The sequence below is a fragment of the Sceloporus occidentalis genome, unplaced genomic scaffold (genome assembly GCF_023333645.1).
Source record: "Sceloporus occidentalis isolate IW3139 unplaced genomic scaffold, rSceOcc1.0.p SCAF_329, whole genome shotgun sequence".
In the NCBI taxonomy this organism is placed as follows: domain Eukaryota; kingdom Metazoa; phylum Chordata; class Lepidosauria; order Squamata; family Phrynosomatidae; genus Sceloporus; species Sceloporus occidentalis.
This window is the reverse complement of record NW_028317309.1, coordinates 61,268-83,040: the sequence shown is the minus strand read 5'-3', so window position 1 is coordinate 83,040 and position 21,773 is coordinate 61,268. Positions and strand designations below refer to the sequence as shown.

General features: G+C 39.5%; 1 protein-coding gene across 1 annotated transcript in view; it reads right to left on the bottom strand.

The window, feature by feature from the left end:
* The window catches only part of LOC149274468 (pro-neuregulin-3, membrane-bound isoform-like), a 144,253-nt gene that overhangs the window by 98,485 nt on the left and 23,995 nt on the right, over positions 1-21,773 (bottom strand). Inside the window, exon 3 of the mRNA XM_089505446.1 lies at positions 13,020-13,149. Within this exon, the coding sequence (XP_089361572.1) occupies positions 13,020-13,149 (130 nt within the window). The remainder of the gene's footprint in view (positions 1-13,019; positions 13,150-21,773) is intronic.

The following is a 21,773-nucleotide window of genomic DNA, read 5'->3' as shown; positions in this document are numbered from 1 at the left end:
CTGGGTGATTAAGACCGAGCCATTCTATTATTTCCCACAGGCAGTATGATAAGGAGTCGGGGTGTTTGTTAGTAGACTGGTGATCAGATAACAGAGCGAGAATCATCCAAATGGCTGATATGCAGCTGCCTGAAAACATTATATTATGGGGGCCAAAAACTACATCTGGGGTAAAAAAAAAATAGCACAATTTTTGAAAAAGTATTTTTAGTCTGATACTAGGAATAAAAACTTTAAAAACTGGAGATAAGCCATGTAATAATACCTCCTTCCCTCTTGACCTTGTGTAGGTAATTTTATAAAGATTTAGTAGCAAAAAAATAGAATTTTACCAAAAAATTTAAGTTTTTTTTCCAGATAAAAAGAGCCATTGGTTATTAAATGTGATTTATTGTGTATACACTGTAGTTTTCCATTATGTTTGCTGAACTGTACGAAGCCCCGGGTTAATTATCCATGGAAGGGATAAATTCCACATCCCCAGAAATGTCATTTTTCGATACAGTTGAATTACAGTCTAATTGGTTCATTTAAGCAAAACCCGAGAAAACAATTTATAAACAATTACATATTCTGTTTCCCAGTAAAAAATTTTTTTTAGTTAAAAACCATTTCCGATTCAAATGAGCATTCTGGGCGAATTTATGACATCTGGACATCTGGTACCATTCAATTTTTGACATAATTTCGGATGTTGGATTATTTTCCAACCTAGGAAAGAAAATCCCAAGGAATCATTAATTCTTAGGAGACGTCAGACGGACTGGAGTCAATGTTCCTGTTTATTAACCCCTTAAGGACAATGAGCAGTCCCTAAACCCATTGAAAAGAATGCATTTTGAGCCCGTACATGTACGTGCGTTGTCATTAAGGGGTTAAATGTGGTTTAAACAGTACAATCATACTAGGAGCTTCATGGCTCCGGGCTACGAAGAGCCCTTCTTCTACAGGGGAACAGGCAGGGCTAGCCACAAGGGTAATGATTGGCAACCCCTTGTTTAAAAGGGTGTCCTCAGTGGGGATCACAATAAACTCGCATTCCCTCACCTGTAACTCGCAAAATGTAAAGTCTCACGCCACTACAGTCGATGGTGATTGGGTGAATTTACCCAAAACTTAACTGACCACTCAGCCTCTTAGTGAATAGATTCATTCATTTATTTTCAGATTTCATTCTCCATATCCCAATTACACACAAATGACACAAACAAAAAAAAAAAAGCACAAGCTATTGGTAGCCTAACTAAATTAATTTATTCCTCCGTAAACCTGCGATAAACAAAACAGCCGGATAATAAAAGGTAAAAAAAAATAAAAAAATCCAATCTAAAAATGAATTATACTTTTATTCTAAATACCAAACTAAATAAATATTATTTATTGGCTAATGGATCATCCGCATCGTCATTTATATGCAGAATTATAAATATTTCCTTTTTTTTTGTTTTCCAAAAAAAGCGTAAATTACCCAATATTTTTATGTTCTATAATTGCAAGGTTGCGCGGTTATTCCTGTTTACTGAATGCAAATGAGGGGAATTTGTTTTAGCCGAGCATTTTAACGGGCACTTATGAATTCTACCCCTCCCCCGGATAAACAAGGTAAATAAGTCATCCGGTTATTGTATGGTATCTCTAGAATCATGTTCAATTTCAAACAACTAAAGTATACATTTTCCTGGGGAGTCGCAACAATTTCAATAAATCCATTATGGCAAATATCAGGCACAAAAAAACAAATAAAAATTATTTAAAACAATTATAAAATTATTTACAAAAATAAAAAAACAGGTATTCTGTATGTACGCTGTTATAAAACATCGTAAATTAGGATCGCGAGTGGCACTTATGTTAGCATGCGGATCCCGACGACTCTTTTACAAGGCATTATCTAACGATTGCCGATCCCGGCAGGTCTTAAACCATGGACCTCCTGCCTATGCCCCTCCTACTCTTACCTATGCCCCACCTATTCCTAACTATGCCCCTCTCACCAACCAGTTTTATTTTTCTATGTATGGGGTAAATGTTATGCCTTTAAATACCTTCTGTGTCAATTTGGTCAGATATTTAAGATTTTAAACACGTTTCAAAATAATTTCTACCCAGACTCTACAAGATATTCCGTACTCCCCCCCCCCAAAATATATATTTTTTAAAAATATTTCATTTACGAGAAACGCTGCGTTGTGTTAATTATATCTTCCTTTCAGGTTTCACAATAGAATAAATTATGGGGCAAAAACAAAGAATTAGCCAGAGGCTAAAGAGGACCCTCAATTTAACCCTTTGTATTCTTGTCACATTTCATATTCTTTACTGTTCACATCCTCTAGTAATTTGATAAACTGTTGACCTGAGTCGGTGCATCTGGGATCGTCAGGCCTGTTGGATGAATTTGGAATAATCTGGTTAAAAATATGATCAACATAATCACCCGTTTTAGCTTGGACAATACTGACGAGGTCAGACCAGGTACAACCATAGGTAGTCTATGCTTGGGAAATTTGCCGATAAAATGGCATTGGGTGAGTATCAGGGTCAGGGAGACCTTTAATAATGGTAAACAATTGTTGCGGATTAAATGCTATATACTTAGAACGCGGTTCAGTAGAAGCAAGACCGTCTCGAGCAGTATTGTTTTCGGTGGCGTCCCTAGTGGTTTGAACTATGGCCGCCATATTAGACATTAACTCAGAAAATTGTGTAATAACAGGATTATTGGGGTTGGTATTTTCCACTAGCGGGGGTGGCGCTGGTGTACTTATAGATTGCGCCATACTAAGATGCCGTGCGTGGCGCCGGCCAATAGGCTCACCGAACGGTGTGAACTGGTAAGATAGGGATTTCTCGCCTATCTCGTCCTTGGTAAACATAGACTGGTACGGTGGGCTGACACAAATCTCAGTGAGGGGGACATGTTGTGCCTGCATGGTTTTGGGCCTAGTATCCTGCAACACTTTCCCAGTTTTAAGTACCATGCCGGTTTCTACATCGGAATGGGTCGAGGCAGCCGTTGCCCCTCCAGTACCGTCGTCTGGGCTCATCATTATAATTGGGGCAGTGGCACCGGGTGTAGGCTCCGGATTGGATGGGAGTGCTGGGAGTGCAGGCCTTTCTACCATATTAACCTGATCACGGAACGGGGTTATCTGGACATTACCTCGGACATTAAAAATTGTGTTTCCCTTTCCAGGTTCGGCGCTATCTCCCACCACTATAAGTGGAGTAACAGAGCTGGGGATTATTGCCGTATCAGGTAACACATATGTATTATCGGGGTTAATTACTGGGTACAACGATGTCGTGGGGACAGTCGTAGAGGATGACGGGGTTGGGGCTAGGCCTGAGTCCTGAGCGCAGGCCGGAGGTAGGCCCGAGGTTTGGGCGTTGTCTGGTTCTAAAGATGGCGCCGACGCCCGCACCGGAAATTGTGTGTTAGGCGGAGCAGGCAGTGGGCAGGGACTTTCTACCGGAAAAGACTGATAACTTTCTACCACCACTGGCTGATCAGGTGGGTCACAAGATGGCGCGGACGTCTGTGCCTGACTTAACATGGAGGACGGATCAGGAAGGGGGCGGGGCGCCTGACAGTACTGACAAAGAAGACCCAATGTCACTGAATCACAGACTCGACAATTTCACCCAACTTCCGGCTCGACGCCATCATAGGGCGGTGGTGCATACGACACTGGAATTTTATACAAGTATCTTGACTGTTTCTCATCATAAATTTTCCCACTATTCAGTGATCTAAATTTCTTGCTACAATCCAACTATATTTTGACAGTGTCTTTCAGTCCCTCATTACTTAATTTTCCAGCCTTATTATTCAAAAGCGTTTGCCAAATATTAACCGACAATGTACCTCTTTTAGGTATTTGGTATCGCTGTACCAACTTAGACAATTGCTTAATGTACTTTTTCTCTTGTCTGTCTGCAACTATTTGGGAGGGTGTACAATATCCAATCGGGACCCTACTATTAACGTTCTCCATTTTGCAATGGTATCGTTATTTCGTCTTTGTCCGCAACCGTTCGAAACCTTCTGATATGAGGCTCACATACACTGTAGTACTATTATGCACTGGGGACAGGCGAACTGGGCTGTCCAAAGTAAAGTTAATCTTATGGCACCACTTGGGATTAAAATATCTAGATTGATCGGGTGCAGAAGTGTAACACTTTACCGATTTCTTCCTACTACAGTGTGTTGGCCAAAAAGAGGGAGGCACCACAGTTCAACAAGTGTTACAACAGTATATTTATATGGGGTTCTTTTATTGCCACTCGAGGGTGCGTTAACCACCTGAGTTCCCTCCTCCGAATATACACGTGAGTAACGAGTGACACACAAGGTAGATAAGAAACGATCTTACCTTGTAACTGGGCTGCAGTCCCAGGGTCCAATCGTCAGGTCACAGTGCGAACTCTCCCCGGGAGGGACCCCTGAAGGGTACGACTTCCTCGAGCCCCACGTTGGGCGCCAACTGTTTTGGATGCCTTTCCAATAAAGCCTTTCTTCAGTTGTTGAACTGCTCCAAATTATATAAATACAAATGTACGTGCACGGAGAGAGAAATAAGACACACGACACACTCTGGGTTATGGTCTAAAATCACTCTGTTTTATTATGATACGGACATAGGTTATATAGTGTCCAAAAAGAAGGACGTCCTAATACGTAAATCACATCAATTGGTTAAATCCTTAAAACTATGCGGATATAGGCAAAAAACCGTTAGAAACAAACATCAGGCGATACTTAGGTAATTTCCTGGTATCTAGAACAAATTGCGGTTAGTAAAATATAGAGTACATGTTTACGTAACTTGTGCTAACCGTCCTAAACTATTGCTACTTGCGTCTCTCACATATTTGTGTGAGGTTTGACCCTTTACACTGGTCAGAGCCAGCTTATATTCATTACAACTTATAAGCGTTCCTTGCAGAGATATAGATATAACTTGGTTCCATAACAATTCTTCTCGGCTTCGGAGCTGTTTACTCGTTTCTGTTTATTTGCCAATTTCCATCTTTTTTTCTTTTGTTTATTTGAATAATTAGAATTTTTTTTTTTATAATGATGTGGATTTTAGGATTCCCCCGCCCCCTGCGCATCTGACGGCGTTTACCCCAATTTCAAAGTCTCGGGGCGGAAGGGCAGAGTCCCAGGGTTTTACCATCACTCTCTTAAAGGGATTAGTTTAAAGGGGATCTGGAGTGGTTATAGGCTCTCAGACGGCTGTGATGTAATACATAGAGAACAGCATGAGAGGACTCTGATGCTAAGCAGCACTAGTATCTCAATAAGCCGTTTAATGCTGTTTTTAAGTGACAGGGAGCATTGAGGAGAAAAATAAAACAGCAGATAGGTTTCTTTTACTTCTACATGATGGAGCACTTATCTGGTGATACTTAACGAGGCACCCAAGGTGATACAGCACCTTTTAACCTACGATGTTAGCACGCAAAATAATAAACACATTTGTACAATAATACGGAGAGGAAAGACATTTGATGATCTCAGCTTATTATATCCATTTAAAGCAAAAAAGTAAACTACAAAGAAATGGAAAAACTGGAAATTGAAAAAAAAAGTGTTTATCGAGACCAGGCATTGAAACGAAACTTTTCTAGAAAAGAATAAGAACCTCGTCATAGACACTTAAAAAGATAGAATGCGTTTCCCCTGTAAATATTCGATACTTAAGCTAACACTGCACCGTGGAGATAACGCTCGTCGTGGTTTTGAGTGCGTTCGACATGATTTCCCTTCATTCCGGGTAGATCAATATCTCACTGATGTATGTGTTTCTTCCGTTACCGCTATGCAATATTTTCCTGGCGTTCAGAAATGTAGTCTGATTTAATGCCCTTCGGCTTCTAAGATGCTGAATTTTACACGATTGTTTCAAAAACAATATACTGTAGATCAAGAAATAATGGGGGGGGGTTGAGCACTTTTTGGTTTTTTTTTAGTAAGCAGCTGTTGGCAGTTGGCCAATTATTTTCACCAAAGAAAGGGGCAAATGGCTTAAGGACACCAAGATAGATTCGCTTGCAATGTAAGCAGTGGCTTTTTACCTAGGCCTAACCAAGGGCAGTGGCACCAGCCGCCCTCTCCACACCGCCGCCTTATGCTATGATGTCATACTGCGACGCTCCGCCTTTCTGGGTCATGTGGCTCTGGGCGGAAATGAACTATGGAGGCTGTTATCTTGGTACAGTGCCCTATAGTGTTAGTAGGCCGGGTTGGGGAGACTAAACATGAATTTCTCTCTTTAACATGGTAGGCATATAATCCTTTCCTTAAGTGTTTAATTGCATGAAACTTTTAAGAAGCTTCTGTGTAACATGACAATAATTAGGGGTAAACTTGACTCATGAGGTCACATGCTAAACAACTCGCATATTCACTAAAATGGGGCAAAACTGACATTTTGTAAGTTTCAGGCAACAGCATGCAAGTTCAATAAACTATTTCTATGATCTCACCAGAAACTCGAAATTAAGAAGAAAAAGAAATCTGAAATAAAAAATAGAGACTGTGGTCCCCAGGAACCCCTATTAACCAAGGGTGAGAAGAGCTGACTCCTTATTATGTTGCCTTGTGGTGAACAAAAGAATGGCCCAGTCTTAATCACCAAGCAAGATACACTGAAAGTCTATGGAGGAACGGACTTCATTAGCTTTGCCATAAAGCATCAGCTCAGTGTGGTGTTTGAGCTGGGAAAGTCTCCGGAAATATCACATGAGTGACAACAATGGCGGCCTCCAGGTCTGCAGATAAGGGGGGGGGGGTCATGTGATAAAACCAGGTTTTTGGCAAAACTATGGCAGCCAGTATCCATGGTATTGTGACATCAAGCGTGACATCAGAGTTGTCAGAGTAATAGAGAGCATTATCTGCAGCGCAGTCTTGGAGACAGATAACATTTAGTAAATAATGGCAACAAAAATAGTACCTGTAGAATCTGGGAGACTGTTCCACTTACCTACCACCCTATTGGTAAAGAAAAAAACCAAACCCCAAACACCAGGTTGTTCACGCTTAATGCATTTGGTTCCCTCACCACTTCATCGTGGGCTTATGATAGGACCACAAGGATAATAAAAGCATCCTTTCCAATTATTCCACCGACAATAAAAGATTTGTAGTGACAACGAACGCCCGCCCACACATTCATGTATATTGTACGGAATTGTACGGAATATTCTATGTCATGCGTTTTAACCCCTTAAGGACAATGGGCGGTCCCTAAACCCATTAAAAACTATTTCATTAAGGGGTTAATATTTGCTTTTTTTAGAGAGTATGTGAAATGCGGCAACAAACGCACTCCGATTCCACCACTCGCGGAACTAAACCATCGCCCTTTGTTAATACAGCCAACCGCTCTCCAAAGGATAATATTCAGAAAATAAACTATTCAGCCATGTACCTATTATATTCTGTTACTCATCCGTTATCAGCCGGAACGCATGAATCTGCGCAGAATGCTCCGACGCTTACGACAATCCCCTTCCACTTTTATTTCGCTTCTTGTACACGAACACTGCGCATGCAGAATGAATTTGAGAAACGTTATTATATTTGCACGCGCTTTTTTCAGTACCTTCTGGGAACTAGCGGAAGATAAGAATTTTCCATTGAACATATATATGTATATTAAAAAAAAAAAAGTGGATTACTGTAATATATTTTGAGCTTGGTTTTGATTCTGGGTCTCAACATAAGTAGCACGAGGCATCCGTTTCTCGATGATATTAAGGGTTTATACTTATTAATAAAAGGGTATTTTTTACCCCAAATCTATAAATTGTTAAAGACAAACTATCACAATCACAGATTTAATTGATTTATTAAAACTGCTTATAGATAGTGTATTTGTTTATTAGTGTTATCGGTGGCGAAAAGTGGCAGGACTAGCATTATCCAATCCCTTTTATCGCCATAAAGTCTCACCCCCCCCACCTTTACAAAGTGTATCTTAACCAATCAAACAATCAGCAACTTATAAACAGGGGAAAGATAACTTAAACCCCTTGGTACCAAGTGTTTTTTCCTACTCTAGATTATAGACATACTCCACAGACATAGTGTTTATGTTCTAGAGGCCACATGCATCCCTCCTTACATAGTACCCTATTTTTCTTTTTTTCCCCCTGATCGTGTGATCAGGCATTCAAACCCGTAACAGTATACCAGTGCTCTTAGCACTGGAGAGACCGGACTGCGGGTAATTTCTACCCATTTCTTTATTGATGACATAACTAATTACACTGCTTTATCTGTGAGGCTGATTTACGAAACTGTTATCTGCAAACGACTCCTCAATCTTCATCCCAAGTAGTCTTGTGACATGGTTGATGTGCTTCGAGAAAATACCATAGGGAATTTTTATATTAAAATGAAAAGGACTGAAAACTTGATTAATATGTTGAATATAAAAGTAAGAATCAGGATTGTGGATATTTGGAATTAAACAATTTTTTCTTTAGGATTTGGGAAATTCTTTGTAATCTATCAAAAAATTAGCTATTTTTTTTTGTTCTCAGATAATATTGACACAAGTCAACTTTGTGATATATTTAGATGAATACGACAATTTCTCTTTAAAATCTGAGGAATTCGGTAATTTTTTGTTCTCAGACAATATTGACATAAGTCATCTTTTTGATCTATATTTTATATAATATAAATGTTTTTTTTGATGATATATATGATATAATTTGGGTTGCCAGAAGACGGAAGGTATACAAATAAGACACAGATTGTTGATTCAAGGCATGGGACCAACGCAGGTTTCACTGCCGACGAAACAAAGCCATCCACGGGGAAATCGTTTTAGACGTTTCCTATACGGAATGTGGAAATTTGCGAGGAAAAGCTTCTCTGTTGCATACAGAACTAATCAGAACGCATATTAAGTTTAATACCTGGGAGAATCGAGAAATAAAAAAATAAAAAAAACATGGATTTTAATTGAAATATACAGCTGTTTCTCTTATCGCTGGTAATGCGGAAAGCGAGACCAGCTCCAGTCAAATGTTAAATCCTGCCACTGAGCTAAGTGGATAATGAACTCAAGGGAAATGTTAAATTTTGGTTAATTTACTTTCACCTCTATGCACTGAGATCAAACATTTACATTTTTTTTTTAAAAATACATAAAAATTCTTAGAAACAAGATAATTCCCATTCTAGGTGGAACTAAAAATAGAATGCGGGGAGGAGGGGGTGGAGCTTGAAAAAAAAGGTGTGGTATCAGGCTCGGAGGAGGGGCCATCAGTTAAATTTATTTTTTATTTACATAAATAATTTAAATAAAACATCTATCAAGAATAGATAAATTATACGTACACTTGATGTCCGTCCAGCATGACTATATATATTTTAATAAATAATGATAATAATGATTAATGAACTAATTAATACATGTGAGTGAGCTGGTTCCAGGTTGACGTGAGTCGAGTCATTGCCAACCAAACTTTGACTCACCCACTGCCAACAGAAGATCTTGCTCAAGTATCCCATTGGAGGAACGTAAGCTTTGATAAGATCTACTCACCTTCTACAAGGAGCTTGTCCAGTCATACAAATAAACCCCCCAGTCTACAAGTAGCAAGATGTTTAAGGGGGATCCTCTCCACTTTTTGAATATCTAACCACCGAGTGTCAGTGGTCTAGTTATCTAGAGCTCTTTGATAAAAGGGGTTAGAAGTACCATCAGCTCTCTCTCCATGAACCAATCAACAACAATCAGCAAATTAAAAATGGGGGAGAGAAACCTTAATGTGGAGAGATAATCATGTGCTTCTTGAGAATAGGACTCCAAGATGACTGCTCCCATCATATATATCTATAAGCCTGGGTAGGATAAGCCTAAAACTGTCCTAGAACCAAGGTTGGAGGTCTTACAGCAGTAAATAAAATAGGCCAACTGGGTCACAATTTGTTCCTGTCACCTATTGTCCGATACTGTTGAAAATAAGATATTTTTTTGTTATTGTAGTACAATTTTTTTTACAGAATTGCAGTGTTACAAAAGATTGATTTGACAACAGGAAGAACAGCTGGAAGGATTTACAGGGGAAGAAGCTGTGTTATAATACAGGATATTTCTAAGTCAAGGGCAATCAGCAAACCTCCTGTAAAGAAAATCATTGGTTTATAAGTAATGCCAAAACAAATTACCTAAATTACATAAGGGAAATTACAAATATCATCCGCTTGACGTTCTTTATATTTACCACGAAAAAAAGAATTAAAAAAGCACAGAGTTTGTTTTAAACATCAGTCTTCTTGCTTTGGTTGAATTAGAATCATAAGCAAAAGTTGGTAATGCCATTCCGCCCAACCATCCTGGGTTTCTCGAAGCGTCCCCATTGTCCTGCTTTCCTCTGATCTCCACTGGCTGGCCCAGGGATGTAAGACTGCAATGGAGGTCTGTGCTGTTGCAGCTCGAAGAGTCGTGAGGTGGCTATCTGGGTAAAGGCGGGTGGCCATGCTTCATGCCCCGCTCAATTCCAGGCAGCCCCGCCCCTTGACAACTCGTGCCACACTGCCAACACAAGTGTGCCCATTTGGACACCTGAAATGTTGGGGGTATGGGATACGGGTGGATGGATTGGTGAAAGGGAGACGAGTCGAGCTGGCCCATCCTTGGAGATCTAGGTACTTGGTGACCCAATGACAGAGGGGAAGTGATTTACTCATTTCTGGTTTGGGCACACCTCCAACTCTCCCTCCTGCCCACACTGAAGTGAGGCTGGACCAGAACCACAGTAGTATCAACTGGGAACATTCTTTGATTTACTGTTATCAGTAGATACACACACACAAATAAGCATCATTATTATCATAGACGTCCATAGACCTATGTTTGGTCTACAAGGAACAGTTTGCTCCTCAATATATACAAATGATCTAAAATTGAATCACAGTTTAATCATCATCAGTGTTACCGCTCAAAGATTTGGGCAGACATGTCTAGAAATAATTCTTTAATCACGTGAAAACCTTCCCTGTTCATATTTTGTCCTGTAGTCATGTGACAGGAGAAGCAAGTATTGATAAGCTAAAAGTTGCCATATAAAAATAAAAAATCAGTTAATGTTTAGCATTCTAGAATGCTCTTTCACTATAAAGCCCTATGCCTCATTAGACTTATTCTTACGGCTGATCTAATACCGCAATAATACTCATAACGAAACCAACAGGTTCTATTACAGGTTTCTACACAAGTAATTACACCTAATTTAGATCATTATTGTTGTTGTTCCCCCCCACCCCAAGCTTAATAAAATAAGCATCGGACCCTTTTTTCATTCATTTACTGTTCACCTCACAGCCCCCCTCTAGTGGCTGGAGGTGTTTATTGCAGCAATAAGACTAAATTTACTAGCGGTTGGCATTAAATTGCATTATTGGCCTGCAAAAAAAATAAATAAATAAAGGGATAGAGTGGAGTATTTTTTTTCACAAAGGCAAACAAAATGCAATTGGGTTTTGCTGTTGAATTTGCTGCTTAATGGCATTTTATCAGTCTGCTGCACAGTAATTCATACAATACTGTTAAACGGCGGCGTTGATAGATACGTGAGAATGGAGTCAATGAAGCATTGCGTCTGATAAACTTGTACTGCCAGCCAAAGGAGCATATCTTAACTCACCACTGATGGTTTAATATTACTCATCAATGCAACTTAAAAGTTAACTGTCAGAGATGCTTCATGGAATGTAAAATTAGACGCTTCAACTTGCTGGCATTATAGCTCTGTCGGAGACTTTGCTACAGGGAAGGTCATCAGTACAAGCCGAGAAACAAAGAGGGTCACAGCTAAAAACAGGGGACATTTAAACCTGGCTTTCACTATGTTTCTGTTGGAGAACTACCGTATTTCTTAAATAAAAAGGCCCCAGGTCACCCAGTTTTGGTCGCCACTCAGCATAGATGAGCCACCGGCTCCCAAGAGTATTAGGGCCCGATGAAGGCTGAGGGGCTGATGTCCTTCAACCGCAAACCCCTGCTAGGTTGTCCGTAATACTCAACCTGGTTAACCCGGCTAATTAGCACTAGTACGCCATAGTAGGTTTAGCCTTGCATGTATGCGATACCATTACCTACATTTCAACATACGTATCACAAACGTGTCTTCCAAATATCTTACTTTGTAGGACAATCTGCTTATTTGACCATAAATGGTAGATGAGTGATCTGTTTATGCAAAATGTTTCTTGCCTCTGTAAGTTGTTATTATCCTTGCTAGAGTATCACGCCAGCTTTCTGATGGACAAAAATACACTTTTGTCTTAGGGTTATGTTTCAGGAACCCTTAGTGTTGGTGCTAGGGAACCTTGTCACTACCAGAAGGCACAGTAGTCACCGAAAAAGCTCAGGCTCCCCATGTGCACTGTCTAGCTTGGTTCCTGACATACTCTGGGCTTATTTATCCATCTGGGGCCTTTCTTTCTATACCGGGGCTACCCCTACCTTATCTTGCTGGATCATTATTCTTTGGCATTGATGTGTGTGGGTTACTCAAATGTTGTCCTGCAGTGATTAATGTCTGGTCCTCGACCATTGGCTTCAGACTAAGTTCCAGTCTAGCTCACTCAGTATCCAACCTGGCTCTCAAATTTGATGGTCTCCCTGGTGTCTATGGTACCAGATTGCTATATGCTCTGCTTCTATGGCCCCGTTACTGCCATCCTGCCATTCCAACATAGTACCGTCCATATATCAATATGTCAAGGACTCCTACAGTCTGCTGACTGAGGAGACATAGGAAGACATAGTGCTCATTTTATGATATCCTCATGGGAGTTGACGTTCACCAAACACTTAAATGAAGGAAACACAACAATATTATCTGATGTCCTCTTATCATTTAGGTTGCATGCCAAAGTATTTACTGAATCCAAAGTTTTACATTCTACCAAACATCAATGAACAAAGGTGTGTTGCCACCGGCACGTCGAAATTCTACCATACTGTAGACCAGTGACTTACCGGCAGTGTTTGTGGGATGCCGTCAGCGTTTCGATCACGAAACATTCACCGTTGTTCAAGCAGTAGGCGAGATCCTTGTCCTTACACGGTTTAAAGTGCTCAGATCTTTCTGTGAGATAAGTCGTAGTGTCTACAAAAAAAAAAATACAAAAATGATTCAATTATTTTTAAAAATATTGTTTAGATTCAACGATGCATTATTAGTCAACCATCCAGAATGTCTTCTCCAAGAGGGGACAACTTGGCTTCTGGATAATTTGTAATAAGATCACTGTTTTTTCTCACCAATTCTACTATGCGTTCATACAAATCTTCTATAACCAGGAGGGTCCTCGATGAAACAAACAAACAAAAAAAACGATTAGCAAAACCTCTGAAATCTAATTAAGATTTGTTCATTCATTTGCCTGCTTTAGCTAATTCATCTCTCCCCTCTCTCTCACACATATTAACTGGAAGGGTTGCCAGTTAATTAGAAGATGATACTTTTTTGGGGAGGTCAGGCAGGCCTAAACAAGCTGGAATTGGCATCTTGGCACCGTTCCCTGAAAATGTGGTTAAGGTTCAAAGTGGGCACAGTCCAATAAATCTAACAGGCGCTGCTTATTAAATATTAGCTAATGCAAACTCCCCAGGAGAAAAAAAAGGCTATATTTAACCATTGCAGTACCGGAGATATCTATACTGAAAAGAACTCAGATCACTCTAAAACTAAACTTTTAACCCCTTAAGGACAATGGGCGGTCCCTAAACCCATTAAAAACAATGCATTTTGAGCCTGTACATGTACAGGCTTTGTCATTAAGGGGTTAATAATATCTTTATAAATTTCAACCAAAACATCGTCTTATAATAGAGAAGTGCAAAGGTAAAAATCTCAGGGGCTCTGTGGTCCCCGAGATACTTCCAAGATCTAATGTTTCCACACTCAGCTGCCCTTCAATCTTATATAATCTTAATTTAAACACAGAAGTTAAACAACTAACAGGGAAAAGCGTGTATGAGATATAAACCATTGAGCCTGATGCATTTCCATGTGGCCGTCATTATGGCTTTGTCCCGTCCTTAACCTCTGTGGTCAAGCAAGGATAATATTGTAGGGCAGCTGAGTGAGTTCACAGAACCCCTGGATTTTTTACTTTTATTTACCGTAAGAGTGTTTTACTTAATGAAGTAGAAGCAGAAGTGACGGAATTTAAACATGCATGGGATAGGCATATGGCTTCGGAATCTAAGACGAGACCAAGACTTTTTAATGTATGGGCAGACTAGATTGGCTAAATCAGCCCGATCTGTTGTCAATTTTTTTTATGTGTCTCTACAAAAAAAGAAAGAAAAGGAAAAAAATCCAGAGGCACTTCTTTCCATAATACTGGGTACTGGAGCTAAACATACACTTTATGGGGAGTAGAACAAATGTTATCAAACTAACATAATTACAATTAACCATTTCAGTGTAAGGAAGGCTGTCATATAGACAAGCAAATATTATGTTATAATTTAGGGTAGCCCTATTGCAGGCACTGTGTACACCACACACACCCTCCCCTCTCTCCTGTCAGTATCTTCTCTGCAGCAGCATTGTCTCGCACACTGACTCACTTTCCCTCCCACTATTGCTCTCCCACTCCCATCTGTCCTGTCAGTATCATCTCTGCAGCTGCACAGAGAGATCAGAGGAGACTAGACCGTGGCTGGAGAAGGTGAACGAATGGGTGGAGACGCAGCTACAAGACAAAGGAGAGGGCAAATACAAAGCCACGGCAAGGAGGGCAGGGAAGGCTGTCGGAAATTAGGAAAGAGAAAGGGCTAGGGGGATAAGGACAGGGGGCACAGGGAGACCTAGGGGGAGAGTGCAGGGGACACATACAGGACTGGGAGGGGTGGGCAGAAAGCACAGACAGAGACTTATTTTTAAAAGTATTGTTTTCCAGAGAAATGCCCTGATAATTTTATCTGTACTGAAAGGGCAGGAAATTAAGTTCTTTGTCCGAAAAGAACAAAACCAGCAATTATTCCAAAATGACTTTTGGCCTCATGCGCAACTCTAGTATCAACCCTTCCTCTGGTCACCATATCACAACATAAACATTCACTGACGAGGAAAAAACAATAAAGAGTTTCCAATTCAATTGCTTCAAATCTCAAAAAATATCATAAAAACCTATATTAGAATTCTTTCCCCATCTCTGGCAAATTGTCGCACAATATGACATTAACAGCAGAAAACAACTCAGTTAATTAAGAATCTTCTCCGCTTCCTCCATCCAACAAAAAGCCGCAGCTATAAGTCACAGATAAGAAGGTAAACACGGCATTCTTCACTTTTTTTTTTTTTGCATTCACTGCAGACCAATTATTGAGTTTCTGCTTTTTCCAATTAGTACAGTGCGGCTATTTTTTTAACTTATATGTGAGATGCAAAGGTACCCGGCAAATACTTAAACACTTAGTTGTTGCGTATTACTAATAGTGGTCTTGGTATCAGAGCCTTGTTAACGAAAAGAGATCAGGGGTGAGACTATATTATCCTAAAATACTTGATGGTCCCTGGAAGACCTTCTGGAGGTTTGGAGTCTTTGGGTTTAAATGCTACTTTTGTTATTTATTAGAAATGACGAAAGAACCAGAAGCTTGAAATTGGTGACCCATCTTCTTCTTTCTAAATTCTTATTAAGTCTCCTCCACACCATCGATAACATTTTTATAATTCCGCCTCTAGAGTCAGTCTCAGTTGATAAATGATCATTTTGATTATTGCTTAATCACTAGGGGACTATGCAATACTTATGCTATAATGAATATAGGGTAACACAGTGTCTCTTGTAAAGAGGGGCATTTTAAATGAATGTCCACCATAAGTTGCGGCCACCAGGAAGCTTAATGTTTGATACAGAAGATCCAGATTTCATAGATGAGTCTGACATTGGGAGTCTATCAGCTTTCGTTCTGGCTTTGCTCAACATGGCTGACCCACGGGACTGGTTCAGGAATGACCAGCTTGATGTGAAAGTTGTTCATTAGGGTGACCTAGAACTCCCCTGGTCTGAAAATGAAGGACTAAGCGTTGGGCTTTACAATCACCCCCTACCCTACCAAGTTTTCAGAAATAATACATGGAAAGCTAGCAAAACTGCCTAAATTCACATGCATGGTCTAACTTGGGACTTGGGCTAGCCCTTAACCTTAAGAGGAGCAACGGGGTCATTTCTACAAACCAGTGAGGCATCTAGGGGTAGAGGTTTTTATGCGGCATCTTGTTCCCACCAGACTTACCAAGAACATTTCTTGCCTTATCCGCCCTTCGTTGGAAGAAATGTGTAGGCAAGAGTGCAGTCCATATTTCATGTTTTTGGTCAAAGCTAAGAGGCTTTTGAAGAGATGTTGCCTCCTTGTGGTACCTAATCTTGAATTTGTGCTCCAAGGACATCAGCGCAGGTCAACAGGTCATTCAATGGAAACAGGGTCCTAGAATCTGCTGGCAGACCCATCCGACCCCCGTCTAGTCTGCCTGCTTTACCTGCTTTAAAGACTCAACCCTTAATCAGTCCTTGGTCTCATGTCATACTCAGGAGTCATATGCTTAAATGTCCCTCACTGTATTAGCCTCTACTTCTTCTGATGGGAGGTTGTTCACAGGGCATTATATGCAATTGTATGGTTTGATATGTATATCGCATATATATATTATATACTGTACCTAAAACCCGTAAAAACCTACAAAATTCCAGCAATTTAAAAAAAAAAATAATACACGGAATGATTATTCCTTGTAATGCTCCAGTAAGTAATTTGCCCTTTATAGTAGCGGGGGAAAAAAGAGCATGTAATAGCTGCCCGCTTTCTGCATAAACTACCCTTTAAACATTGAAATCACGCAAAGGAAATTAGCCGAAACCCAATTTGCCCTGCTTTTATTTCAGCTAACAGCGTGTGTTCCTTTAGAACAAATGGCGACATAGGATTGCGACATCGACGAAGAACCTGTTGTCATTTTTATTTTTTTGCATAAATGAGTATTTTATAGAATTTACAGAATTCTAAAGCAGAGCAGCAGATGGATAAAGACGTACGGAAGGCAACAGGAGACAGGTACGGATATAACCGCTTTGACATCAGCGTATAACTATATGGCGCACAACATTTCCGCTCTTACTATATAATTATGGTTTGCACCTGCTCCTAACCTGGTTTAATCTTCCATACATCTGCCCCGATATTACTAAGAATGGTAAAATTATTAACAGTCCATATTAGATTTCTTTCCAATATTTTTTCATAAAAATATTATAATGTGGCTCTTTGGGTACCGTGGGCACTCATCCAAGCCACTACCTTTTTCCTAAACCAATGGTAAAACACGTTACGCAGCTTTAGGAGGGTAGCCGTCCAGAAAAGGGAAATCCAGTTGCATGCTGGGATACATTCAGCGGCGTACTCTAGGCCTAGGTCGACTAAGCTTAGGGTAGCAGGTCCAGGAGGCGTCAGCCCCTTTGCCACGTAACCGGGAACCACCTTGAATCACCACTGCTCAATGTGCCAGTTATAACACCTCACCAGCTAGCCCATTAACATTATGGAGAGCTGTGTCGAGTCAGCATACTCCTCTACAATTTCCTTCTGTCTGGTGCTACGTGTATGACATCATATCCCAGTACTTAGAAGTAAATATGGCGTTGCAGGTGGAGTGGTTGGTTGGTCAGGCCAAGAGCAGTGCCAAAGCTAAATACACTACTGGATACATTGAAGCTTGAGCATAAAAAGTTATTCTAAAGGAATAGTTGAAAAGGTGGTGTTATCGTCATAGCAACCAATGGAATGGTTCTAATTACTCTAAACAATCTGCTTTCCAAACTTTTTACCAGTGGGCCATCTTATTCCTAACCCCCATGGTCTTGTACACATCTTTAAAGTGTTAACATACAAAATGTTAACAGGAATTGTAAACATTTTTTGAGATCAACATCAACTTTGTTTACGAGGCGATAGATCACGTTGACGGGAAAGAATATTAAAAAGGTCTTCCTAACCCCCATGGTCTCCAGGAAAAATTTAATTGTACACATCTTTAAAGTGTTAACACAAAAAATGTTAACAGGAATTGTAAACATTTTTTGAGATCAACATCAACTTTGTTTACGAGACGACAGATCACGTTAACAGGAAGGAATATTAAAAAAGTTAATATTATTAAGTATTTCCCCTATCCTCCATAGCCCCGATGACAGTGATAGACTCATAAATGTTGGCTCTGGAATACTCGTAGCTTGTTATTCTCTCGGTGACGACAGTCGTTAACAATAGGAATATTGGGTGTAAGAGTGGAGGAGCGTGGGTGCAAATGAATCAGGACTCTGTGATAACTACGTTCTCTCCTTATTGTTGTCATCGTTGGTGCCAGAATTCATTATAAGTAGAATTCTACTACGTTCTGTGAATGAAAGAAAACAGCCACTGATGTAGCATCTCAGGGTTGTCCCTGTAAAGACACTGGTGTTAGCGTGACTGATGCACTGCAATATCGCCACAATTAGTATCTCCGCTTGTTACAACCAGGATGACTAGCATTAGATTACCACCTTTGGGTATCTACACCAAAGTCAGTAATTATTAATTGTTATTTTACTTTACAGAACAGGGAACAGTCTCCCAGCAGAAGTGGTAGAGGGTAATACAGTGAGAGGAGTTAAACATGCATCGGATAGACATACGGCTCCTGAATCTAAGACGAGACCAACGACTGATTAAGGTTTCAGTCTTTACGGCAGGAAAAATTGGCCGAATGGGGCCGATCTGCCGAGAGAAGAGAGAGATGTGTCCTGTTTCCTGGTAAAAAAATAGGCATTATTTAGAAAAAAAACTCTTGTTGCTATGGTGACTGCCCCATTCTCTGCACCTTATACATACCTCCCACCCATGCGTTAACCGCAACCCCGTAACTGCCTGTAAGCGTTTTTGTTTTTTTTTATTAACTATTTTTTATATGTTTCTAAAATTCTGCAATATTTTTTTTTTTATCAAGTAAAACTGTTGCGCTTCATAAAATGTTGAAGCGTCCTCGTATTATTTTTTTTCATAAAAAGAGTGCTTTTTGTCATAATATGTAAATGGTAGATATAGCACGAGGATTATTCATGTCAAAATAGAAGATGACAGCAAGTTATTTCGTGAATTGTGCTATATTATAGCGTTATATGCAATTATACGCGTCAATCATCTGCAAACACCAAGCTATATGATAACAGTGCCATAAAATTGTGCTCTAGGCGTGAACATATGCTTGAAGACATCATAGTTTCCAAGTGTCCTTGTTTGTTTTCTTCCAGTCCCTCTCCCAAATCCCCGTGCCTCTCTTTCCCCGTAGCCCTTCCTTTCTCCCCCTTCAGATGCCTCTCTTTCCTCCCCTGTTCCCCAGATCCCCTCTATATCACTTTATTCCAATCAATGAACTATTTTGTCTTCAATCAAATAAAAAAAAGATGTTTTCCCCCAATCAGTCTCCAATTAATTTGTACCAGTGTACAATTAGTGACGGCTAATTATACATTCTATTGTAAAATTCTTAATTAAAAAAAGCCATCATTTTTGCTGATTTTTTATTTATTTTTTTTACAAGTGCTCAGCAATTTTTGTCCCAAAGAACAAATAAATATAAAAAAGGACAAAAAAAAGACAAAAAAAATCGATCAAGGTGAAGAAATAAAATGTTTTTTTGTTTTTTTTTATATTATAATTATTATTATGAAGCCTCCAAAAAACGTCCAGCTGGAAAAAATGAACCAAAAGCAGATTATTTTGAAGGACCAAGCTTCACGTGGGTTAATGACCGCAGTTAGAAGGCATTGTGATTGCGTCGGTGAATTCATTTTACTGGCCGTAATTTAGAATGTTTTGAAGATTCATACTGAGATTCTACCAAAAATGTCCCACTTAGATTTTTATTTATTTTTTTAATTTCAGATTTACTACAAAGAAACATAAAATGTAAAGATTAAATTCTCATGAAAAATACATTTGGGTTTTAAGTTAAGACTCGCTAGTGCATCTTTTTGATGATATCAATTTTGTCAAAAAATATGTATATTTTGCCACTTTTACAGAAACCAACTGGAGAAATCAAATTTTTTATATATATATTTAAATACAATTACATTGTTTAAATATTTTTTTTTAATTAAAGCTGGCAAACAATAAACTGTAATTTTTAGGGTGGGTATATTCTTCTGAAGCATGGCTGCTGATTGATGGACATCTGAGGTGGGTCTGCCTGCCCCAACCATGCCAAAACACTTGAAGATACAGGTCTTGGTAGATACCAAGATATCATATCAAAGAACTTTGATATGAGTTCCTCATAAGGAACCCGAGGAGTAAATATCTCCACTATCCCAACCTGTAATGGTGGCACATGAGCATACCTGGGAACTTCTCCGATTCTCCGGGTCAAGACCCGAATCCTCCGGATTTTACCTTTAAATGGGGGTGTTTCCCGCTGACGTCAGTGGGCAGTCCTGGCCGTGTCCGGAGCCCAGAAGTTCCCAGATATGCACATGAGGTGTTATATTTGCTCTATGCTGGGGATGATGGAAGGCTTTCCTGCATAATGGCAGCCATAATTTGACCCTCCCCCCAACTAGAAGAACTTGGCTAAATCGTGCATACGAGCCTGGCTTGAACAACTTTTCTAGGTAGGAAGTGTAACATTTGACTCATTATATGCCAATTCATACAAAAGTATTTGCTGCAGTGTTCTTGGAATAAACATCTCCTTGAGGTAGAGTCTACAATTACCTCCCTGGTGTTCCTCAACGGATCTTTATTTAGAGACATTTGTTCTGGTATTGAAAAGCCACGGGTGTAGTAATATAGTAATCAGCTGAAGGCGGTGAGAACGCCCTTTTTCTCCTGACTTAAATTGTGGAGGAAAAAAAAAGCTTCATTGTTGAATCAGGAAGATCATGAGGTATGCTATATCTTCTGTGGGTTCATAAATGAGATGAGAAGGGGGCGGGTCTTTCAAAGACAATATGGCTCCCTCTAGGCAGGCACAGATGTTTCAAGGGATAAATTCATTGCTTATGTTGATGCACTAAATCTGCAAAAGTCCAATCCCTTATATTTTTTTTTATTTTTTATTGATTTTTTAAAATTTTGTGTTGATTTTTTACATTTTTTTTTTACATTTTTTTTATTGTACTTTTTTTTATTTTATGTAGGTTTTTATCAGTTTATGACACAACAAAAAAAAGCCACTTGTAAACAGAAATAATTTATCTAGTGTTTATTAGTCAGGAAAATGCCATGTTTAATTATCCCCTCTGTATTTTTCTTCTGGGTCTTGTTGAACAGCATAGGGTTATTAAATAGCCGTGCTGCCTGTTGATTTTATTGGTTGTATGAACCGAACGAACATTACCTGAATAATGATAACACTTATTGGAATCGCGAATCCCCATTTTGAAATGTTCTGCCTGCAAATATCTCCCACAGAGATATGTGACTAACCTCACAATGACTATATGGTAATGAGACGGATTATTGTAAGCCTCGTGGGTTACCAATCAATTAACATGATAACAAGCTACACGGAATGAAGTGATTCAAATGTATTTTTAGCTTCACTGCAAGGAAATATTCCAACACGTACAGGCTGGGTTCTGAAAGACGCCTTCGATGTTGATGTACGTTGTAATAATCCTCAATCCTGGTCTACCTACCTAGGGATTCTACTATGCAAATATTTGGTTTTGTATG